General features: G+C 39.1%; 2 protein-coding genes across 2 annotated transcripts; one reads left to right on the top strand and one right to left on the bottom strand.

Moving 5' to 3' along the window:
• Positions 1-1229: 1229 nt before the first annotated feature.
• On the bottom strand, positions 1230-1834 carry LOC140626468 (histone H2B type 1-A). The gene has a single exon (XM_072814276.1). The coding sequence runs from the start codon at positions 1738-1740 to the stop codon at positions 1357-1359; it is 384 nt and encodes a 127-aa protein (XP_072670377.1). The 5' UTR covers positions 1741-1834; the 3' UTR covers positions 1230-1356.
• Positions 1835-2057: 223 nt separating this feature from the next.
• LOC140626466 (histone H2A type 1-C) lies at positions 2058-7784 on the top strand. Its single transcript, XM_072814274.1, has one exon. The coding sequence runs from the start codon at positions 2069-2071 to the stop codon at positions 2459-2461; it is 393 nt and encodes a 130-aa protein (XP_072670375.1). The 5' UTR covers positions 2058-2068; the 3' UTR covers positions 2462-7784.
• Positions 7785-10240: the final 2456 nt, after the last annotated feature.

The raw sequence follows: 10240 nt of genomic DNA, 5'->3' as shown, positions 1-10240 counted from the left end.
CTATTAGCTCCTTCAAGGACTCCCAGCTAAGGCATCCAGAGGTTCTGCAGGGGCTGTCTCACTATGTATAGAAGCATGTGACCCTTTTTTCCCATGAATTTTTACTATACATATTCAATCAAATGGTATTAAAGTTTGCTTTTATTTTAATTTTTTTGTAAAGAAGATGTATATATATTAAGTCTTTTTAAAAAGGGAAGAATAAAAATAAAAGTTAACAGTCAAATTGAGGATTCCAGCTCACTACAGGTTTCTGGGAAGTAGTAATAATTTGATCCCTTCTTTTTTGTTAATTTCCTTCGCCTTTTTCACTGATTTTTTAAAATGCTTGTAGGCTCAGAAGAGTCTACATGATTATGACAGATTAGGTCTTGTACCCCCAGTCTTCTGACTTGCATACTGGGCATCCTATTTTGATAAATACTGTATTACCAGTATCTACAATTTGGAACATCTCGGTATTCGAGTCCAGTAATTCAGGGCACAAACTCAATTTTAACGATCCAATCACAAAACAAGAAACAAGTAACTCTATTATAACCTGTAAGAAATTATGAAAAAAAGTTAATTCTGTTACTGTTACTTGTTTGCCAATTGATGCTTTAGCCAGATTATTGGGTTCTAGTGTGAATTATAGTTGACACAGCAAGATCTCCACACACTCTGTGAACCTGTTCTCAACAAATAGCACAGATTAGAAACTGGAATAAATGTTTAGATGAAATCAGACCAAGAAAATCTGGGCCTTGGGCCTCAAATAGTAGCTTATGGGCAGTTAGCCTGACCTACAGGAATTTTTTTCACACACCACAGCCAATGTAAAGAGGAAGCAAAACAGCTCCAACTAATGCTCCCACCCTAGACTGTCCTAAGGGCTGTAAAGTCTTTCCACAGCTCTAGGCTCCTTTCGCTGTCATCTGATACAAAGTACTTATATAGTAATAAGGTTTTCTGGAGAAAGGCAAGCCATATGCCTCATGGCCTTCATAGCCCTTGGAAGGACCTCCCGGAGGACACATTTGAACTTGTTCAAATAACTCCCTTCTCTGAATTGCTTCACCTAGATCTCAAGTCCCACTGAAAATGCTGTAGATGCATAAACAAAGCAGTAAGGTATTAAGAACTAAAAGATAGTCATGCAAGCACTGAGACCTTATTTCTCAAACATAGTAGATGGTGTGAGCAAAATAAACCTTGCAATCAGAAGAAATCTCTTTGCTTGTCGGACCAACAGTTTCTAGGTCATTAGACCTACGCACATATATTACAACTAAGAGCCTACAGTCTTTTGGAAAATGTGGGTGGCTCTTAAAAGAACCTTTGGGTTATAACGCTTGTCTGGTAACTTGACTCGTCTTATTTGGAGCTGGTGTACTTGGTGACGGCCTTGGTGCCCTCGGACACGGCGTGCTTGGCCAGCTCCCCGGGCAGCAGCAGGCGCACGGCCGTCTGGATCTCCCTGGACGTGATGGTCGAGCGCTTGTTGTAATGCGCCAGGCGCGACGCCTCGCCCGCGATGCGCTCGAAGATGTCGTTGACGAACGAGTTCATGATGCCCATGGCCTTGGACGAGATGCCCGTGTCGGGGTGCACCTGCTTCAGCACCTTATAGATGTAGATAGAATAGCTCTCTTTCCGGCATCTCCTGCGCTTCTTTCCCTCTTTCTTCTGGGTTTTGGCTACAGCTCTCTTGAAGCCTTTCTTGGAGATGGTAGTGCCCTTCGAAGTCAGCTCCGGCATGACAAGTGTCCAGCCCCAGCGTTACAGCTCCCTGGTTCCAGCTCTAACGGCTCCACTCTCCCGTCTGCGCCGAGTAACGGAAAGGCGCTCAAGCGTTGGCAGAGCGGTATTTATAGGCACAGCGCTGCAGTGACGCACGGAGCAGACACCATCTGATTGGCTGGCGGGTGGTGGCGTGAATGTAAATGAGGTGATTCTGGCCAGGCTTTCTGATTGGCCAGATGGCCATCAGCCAATCAGATAGCAACTCACAATCTACTGTCAGCCTATAAATAGGCCCCTTAGCGCTTCTGGCGGCTGTGGTCTCCCCTGGTAGATCAGCCTCGCGATGTCTGGGCGCGGGAAGCAAGGCGGTAAGGCACGTGCTAAGGCCAAGTCACGGTCGTCCAGAGCCGGCTTGCAGTTCCCGGTGGGCCGCGTCCACCGCCTGCTCCGCAAGGGCAACTACGCGGAGCGGGTCGGGGCGGGCGCGCCGGTGTACCTGGCGGCCGTGCTGGAGTACCTGACGGCCGAGATCCTGGAGCTGGCGGGCAACGCGGCCCGCGACAACAAGAAGACGCGCATCATCCCGCGCCACCTGCAGCTGGCCATCCGCAACGACGAGGAGCTCAACAAGCTGCTGGGCCGCGTGACCATCGCGCAGGGCGGCGTCCTGCCCAACATCCAGGCCGTGCTGCTGCCCAAGAAGACCGAGAGCCACCACAAGGCCAAGGGGAAGTAACACCTCACAAGCACTAAAGCCTAGCGGGTGACCCCAGCCTCTGGAGTGGAGGGGAAACAAACCCACACTGAACCACAGGCTCTTTTCTGAGCCACTCACAATTTCTGAGAAAAAAAACTTAGGTTTACCAAAAACTTAGAACAATAACGGATTCAACCCCAACACTTAAGGATCTAATCGACCACAACTCTTTCAAAAGGACTGAAAATTCTCTAGTTACTGGTGACAGAGGCCTCTGAAGTAATTCACTGTAATGTGCAGTACTTTTTACAACAGAACTCGTGATGGAATCTTTTTAGGCCTTCGGAGTAGACCACAGCCATCTAGCATCTGGGGTGAAGTGCCATTCTTCTTGGGAAAAGAGCAAACTTCGTTTAGGGCTGTAGGGACAGCACAATCCCCATGAAAAAGTAAAGATGTAGAGTCTTATTTTAGGGTTTGCATTTTCATGAGGGTAGAGTTATACTATATGAACAGATTAGAAGCAAAGGAAGGAGATCTGTAAACTCAACTCTTGGATTTGTAGAGCATGCCTACAGGAGGTCAGCCAAGTAGCAAATTAGCATGCATATTTTTTCAAGTGCCTGTATAAGGAAGGATCTCCTTCCAAGAGTTCTAGGATTCTTCCATCTCCTGAAATCTGTAACCATGACTTGTTAATTAGCCAAAAGATAAAAGGCACAAATATCTCACACCTACTATTTATGTGAAAAACAGTAAAAATGGGTATGGGGTATATTTCTTAGTGGGTTAGTTGTATCTCAGAAACGCCCAATGCCATTAAAAAAATATATTTATTTTAGAGAGTAGGTGGGAGGAGCAGAAGGACAAAAACAATCCTGAGGCAGACTCTCTGCTGATGGCAGAGCCTGGCGATGGGCTGAATTCCAGGACCCTGAGATCATGACCTGAGCAGAAACCAAGAGTGGGCCCCTCAACAGACTGAGCCACTCAAGTGCCCCCTAATACTATTTTGATGGTAAAATACTAGTAGCAATATTAGAGTCAGTAATGTGATAAGACAGTTTTCTATCAATTATTCAAGAATACTAGAAACTGATTTCTTCAAAAGGTTTAACCACTGAAAATGAAGCAAATATTTTCTTGATCCTTTAGTACTACGTATGAGTAATAACCCACAGAAACAACTGAAAAACAGGAAAGCAGCCAAATGCAAGTCTTATACAAAAGTGAAATCATTAAAACTCCAAACACAATGCAAAGCATAAAATCTGCACATTTATAACAAACTGCAAAAATTCCTTAAACATTCACAAAGTTAAAAATTATTTTTATTTTTATTTTTTATTTGAGAGAGAGGAAATCTCAAGCAGGCTCCATGCTCAGTGCCAAGCCCAACATGGGGCTTGATCTCACCACCCTGAGATCATGACCAGAGCCAAAACCAAGAGTTGGACACTCAATTGAGCCACCTAGGTGCCCCTATTTTAACAATACTTTTGTCCAAGCCTATAGAACTGAATTGTGTTAGGACACATTTTCATGTTTACTTATTTAAAACTACCGATGATATGTAAAAATTTCTGAAAAAAATCTAAATTGCTAAGTTGAACCTATAAGTGAGAACCAAGATAAGTGGTGAAAATTTGAGGCCTTTGATGAGCTACCAACCTCAAAAATTAGGTTTCCAAGTGTGTATCCTCTTAGACATTTAAGGAAAAGACAAGTCAATAGCTAATGAAATGATTCCAGATTCTGAAAAAGTCTCATGTTTTGAAGAAATATGATAAAATCTAATAAAGAAAGCATGTTCTAGTATATTGCAATGTGTCAATTAATTAATACATCTTCCGTTAAATGTAAACAACTAGCTCTGGCAGCCCTTAAAAAATTACCAAATAATGACAAATTGGGATCTACCTAAGAATGTAAGGTTATTGGAAGGTTGAATAAAATAAAACTTAATTCTATGAAGTTAAAGGAAAAAGGAAATCTTTCATTAAACTCAGGAGATGCTTAAAAGTTATTTGCCAGTATGTTTAGTAGGCTAGTTTTTGTTTCTTAGTGGAACATTATTAGTTACTGTTAGAGGATTTATTCTTCCTACTATTATTTAATATTATTCTGGAGTACTAGACAAATCTTTTTTAAAAGGATATTAAAAGGATTCTGCTATACCAGAAGAAGGAAAATAACATGAGGTACAAGTTAACACCTGTAGGGTGATGCCTCACAATTAAAGTGGTAAATAATGATACTGGAAACCAACAATTCTCTTCACAGCCACTGACACTTTCAGAGAAGGAGCGTGGCCAAGTTTCAAAAAACAGTATTTCAGTAATATTCAATTATAGCTACTCAAAGCCTTGGTGTTGATGTCCTTAACTCCAGTTCACACAAACTGTGTCATATGAGAAACTGTAAAAGTAAAATAAATAGGACTTTTTTGGTTAATATTTGCTGTTTTTCATTTACAAAGTCAGAAAACTAGAGCAAACAGTCAAATGTAATATTCCACTGGAATTGGACCATGGAAAATGGGGACCATGGGGGACTAAAGACAAATAATACTTGCAAAGAACTAGGTCAAACAAAACTTGATGATGAAGCCCAGACTTGGAGATTGAAGGGACACATTTGTAGGGATCCAGGGCCATTTGAAGACTTTAGAAAATTAATCCAGAAGTGCCAACGACTGAGTCTTTAGCTCTTAGAGAAAATTAAGAAAATGAAGGTGACATCAGAAAACAGAAATTTCTGCTGTTGAAAGAGAGAGGGAATGCCTGTGTTTCTGAGATTCCATTCTCTGAGAACTCAGACCCTTATTTCTCTTTTAAGGGTTACTACAGCAGAAGATTTTTAATGGCTTCCTCCCTTTGTACTTAATCCATTTCAGCCATGTTTTTCTTTTACTTGCAAGCACATTTTTGTCTGCCTAATTCAAGTGGTCCAACAAAAATCCTACCTCCAGCACCATGGTCAATTAAATGCATTTGGTCTTTAATCCTGGCTCCCCCATCACAGTACTCTTTACAGTGAAATGAAATAGCCTTGTTTTTAGTCATGGCATATCACTGAGAGATCACTGGAGAATAAGGGAGAGAGATGCAGAGAAGCACCATGAAATTTAGCTAAAGAATGGAATTTTTCTTCTTCTTATAAGGCAACTAAAAGACAAACTTAGCACCAAACAAGGAGTATGGCTGGCCCTTTGAGACCCTGGAACAACTGTGACTCTATTCCATGGGGTCAATCCAATCCCATGCTCTGCTGCTAGAATCCATAACGGAGCAGTGAGATAGGCTGATCTGTCACTTAAGGTTTCTTCTCTTGCCCCATGAGTCCTCTGAAATCCTGAAATTTATCAAAACTAGACCACATTTAACTTTCTACCTAGTAGAAATAAAACTGACGTCTGAGTATCTTCCCGTCTTAAAAAATATTTCTTGCACAGCCCAACTAAACTCACCAGTATCTTATCAATAATAAGTGACCATCACATAAGAATGGCACCCAAATAACACAATGCTGGAAGTAAGACCTAAACCTCTTGCACTCACTGGAATATAATATTATTAGATCACGGACAGTTTCCTCTTTAAATTCTGGCAGCAACATTTGGAATTCCCCCAATGAATCTTCTCTCCCTTTGTTATCATGGAGAAATTAAATTCTATGTGATATAAATAATTTCATTTCTAATACTTTTATTTTGATTCTCCTTAATCCTAGCCATTCAGATTCTGTTTAGATTCTAGGTTGCTATCTGTGTTCTTTCTGGGCAATTTAGGATCTTGTATCATCTTAAGCGGCCTGGGTAAGGCCTAAATCCAATAACAAGTGTCCTTATAAGAGACCAAAGAGAAGACACAGAGGAGGGAAGATCATGTGAAAGATGAAAGCAGAGGTGGAAATGATATGACTACAAACCAAAAAACACTGAAGATTCTTGGAAGCTACCAGAAACCAGGAGGGAAGCATGGGACAAATTCTCTCTCAGAGCATCCAGAAAGAACCAGTTGCACTAACACTTGATTTTGACTTCTTCCCATCTGAACTATATAAGAAGGAATTTCTGTGGTTTTAAACCACCAAGTTTGTGATAATTTGTTATGACAGCCATAACAAACTAATACAATCTCTTTTAAGAGGATGAAAAGACAAGCTATAGACTCAAAGAAAATAGCTACAAAGCACATATCTTACAAAGGACTAATATCTATGATATATAAAGAACTCCCAAAACTCAGCAGTAAAACACTGCTCAATAATCCATTTAGAAAGTGGATGAAAAGCATAAATGGCATTTCACTGAAAAGGATATACAGATGGTAAATAAACACATGAAAAGGCGTTCAATATCATATGTCATTAAGTAATTTCGAATTAAAACCTTGACAATGAGGTATCACTACACACCTACTGGAATGACCAAAATCCAAAACACTGACACCACCAAATGCTGTCTAGGAGCTACAGTAACAGAAACTATTGTTCATTGCTGGTTGTAGTGAAAAATGACACACTTTGAAAGACACAGTTGCTTACAAAAGTAAACATTAGCCTACTATTTGATCCAGCAATTGTGAGATACATATATATAAACCTCCGAAATATTTATAGTAGTTTTATTCACATTTCAGTTCAGTAGATGACTGGATGAGTAAACTATGGTACATCCATATAAGGAAGTATTATTCAGTGATAAAAAGAAATGAGATATCAAGCCATGAAAAGGCAGTAGGAATCTTAAAAACATACTGCTAAATGAAAGAATCAAGCCTGAAAAGACAACATACTGCATGAGTCAAATAGCATCCTGAAAAAGACAAAACTATAAAAACAGTTAAAAAAATCAGTGGTTGTCAGACTTTGGTGGTAGGAGGAAGAGAGATGAGGAGATGGAGCACAGATGATTTTTAGGACAAAGCAAATTTTTAGGAAACCATTCTCTATAATACTATACGGTGAGTATCTGACATTATATATTTGCCAAAACCCATAGAACTAACTGCACAACACAGAGTGAACCCTAATGTAAATTATGGACTTTAGTTAATAACAATATACCAATAGTGGTTCATTAATTGTAACAAATGTACCATACTAATGTAGAGACAGAGGAGGCATATGAAGTATATGCACTTTCTGCTCAATTTTTCTGTCAACCTGAAACTACTTTTAAAAATAAACTCCAGGGGTGCCTGGGTGGCTCAGCGGTTGAGCGTCTGTCTTTGGCTCAGGGCGCAATCCCGGGGTTCCAGGATCAAGGCCCACATCAGGCTCTCTGTGAGGAACCTGCTTCTCCTTCTACCTATGTCTATGTCTCTGCCTCTCTCTCTGTCTCTCAGGGATAAATAAATAAAATCTTAAAAAATAAATAAATAAATGTTGGGACACCTGGGTGGCTCAGTGATTGAGCATCTGCCTTTGGCTCAGAGTGTGGTCCCGGGATCCAGGATTGAGTCCCATGTTGGGCTCCTTGCATGGAGCCTGCTTCTCCCTCTGCCTGTGTCTCTGCCTCTCTCTCTCTCTCTCTCTCTCTCTCTCTGTCTCTTATGAATAAATAAAATATTTTAAAAAATAAAAATAAAGTCTATTTTTTAAGAAACAATCCCCAAAAGATTACCTATTACATAATTCAACTTACATAACATTCTTGAGATGACATAAAGAAACAGAAACTATATTAGTGGCCCTAGAGTCAAAAGGGAGTGTGGGTGGCAGAGAAGTGTCTGTGCTATAAAAAAGGAAATAAGAGGGATCCTTGCAGTGATGGAACTATTCTATACTGATTATAACAATGTCAACATCCTGGTAGTGATATTGTACTTAGTTTTGCAAGATGTACCTTTTGGGGAAACAAAGTTAAACACTACATGGTATCTATAATATTTTCTTACAACTGTACGTGAATCTACAGTTATCTAAAAAAATTGAGTTAAAAAGCATTGTAGGATGCAGTTAAAGTCATGCTGAGAGTGGAATGCAGCAGTAAATACTCATCTCAAAAAAGGAGAAAGTTCTCAAATCATTACTATAAACTTCCACATTAAGATATAGAAGAACAAAATAAGTTCAATGCAAGAAGAAAGAAAGATAAGAAAATAAATTGAGGCAACTGGGTGGCACAATCAGTTAAGTATCTAACCCCTGGTTTTGAGTCAGGTTGTGATCTCAGAGTCATGAGATTCAGCCCTGTGTCAGCCTCCACAGTCGGCACCCAGTCTGCTTGAGTTTGTCTCTCCCTCTCCCTCTGCCCCTCCTGCTTGTGCACTCTCTCTCTCTCTCTCTCTCAAATCAGTAAAAAGATATGAGAACTCAATGAAATTAAAAACAGAAAAACAATAGAAAAACCATGGAAATAAGATATTTCTTATTTTTAAAAAATCAATACAATTGAGAATCTCTATGAAGACTAATAATAAAAGAGAAAAACTACCAATCTCAGAAATAAAATGGGATATAACAGACCATTAAAATGATAATAAGGAAATACTGCAAGCAACCAACTAAAAGAATTCATTTGAGATAAATTAGAAAAATGCAATATTCTTATAACTTTTAAAGAAATGAAAATAGTAACTAAAAACATTCACCAAATAAAAGCTGTAGACCCAGATGGTTTCACTAAAGAATTCTATCAAATGTTTAAAGAAGAAATAGTACTGATTTTACACAATCTCTTCCAGAAAGTGAAAGAAAAAATACTTACCAACTCAATTTATGATTCCAAAATCAGCCCAATACTAAATTCAGATAAAAACAGTACAAAATAAAACTCCAGACCAATAACCCTTATGAACATAGAAAAGAAACAATAGCAAATCAAGTCCAACAATGTATAAAGATCAAGGAATGCAAGACAGGTTCTATATTCAAAATCCATCAATGTGGTCTACCATATTAACAGTATAAAGAAGAATACTATGATCATAGTAATGAATGCTGAGAAAATGACAAAATTAACTATCTTTTCCTAATTAAAAACTATTAACAGTAGGAATAGAAGAGAACTTCTTGCATCTGATAAAGGATATCTATAAATATCCTACAGATAACATCATACTAATGAAAAGAGTCAATGCTTCCCCATAAGATCAGGAACAAGGCCAAGATATTCATTATCCCCATTACATTCAACTTCTGAAGTCTTTCATATTACAATAAAACAAAAAGAAATGAAAGACATATGGATTTGAACTCCTTCTATTTGAAGATGATGGGATTATCCATGAGAAAAATCACAGGGACTCTACAAAAAAACAAAACAAAACTCCTAAAACTAAGAAATGAAATGTAAAGGAACTAGAATATCAAACAATTTTAAAAAGAAAGAATAAGGTGGGAGAAACCACTCTCCCCAGTTTCAAGACTTACTCTATAACACGGTGTTCAAGACTGTGTAGTAATAGGAAAGGGATAGATAAATAGATCAATGGACCAAAACGGAGAACTCACAAATAGTCCTACACAGGTAGGACCAACTAATTTTTGACACTGGTGAAAAAGAAATTTGAGGGAGGAAGAATAATCTTTTCAACAAATGATGCTAGACCAATAGGCAAAAATAGGAAACTCAACCTAAGCCTCACACCTTTTACAAAAATGTTCTCAAAACTGATGGTAGCTTCATTTATTTATTAAGGATTTTATTTATTTATTCATGAGAGACACAGAGAGAGAGAGAGAGAGAGAGAGGCAGAGGGAGAAGCAGGCTCCATCTAGGGAGCCCGATGTGGGACTCGATCCCAGGTCTCCAGGATCACACCCTGGGCTGAAGGCAGGCACTAATCCACTGAGCCACCCGGGCTGTCC

The sequence above is a fragment of the Canis lupus genome, chromosome 37, assembly GCF_048164855.1.
Source record: "Canis lupus baileyi chromosome 37, mCanLup2.hap1, whole genome shotgun sequence".
Classification (NCBI taxonomy): domain Eukaryota; kingdom Metazoa; phylum Chordata; class Mammalia; order Carnivora; family Canidae; genus Canis; species Canis lupus.
Note: the sequence above shows the minus strand (reverse complement) of the source record. Positions and strands in the feature narration are given on the sequence as shown.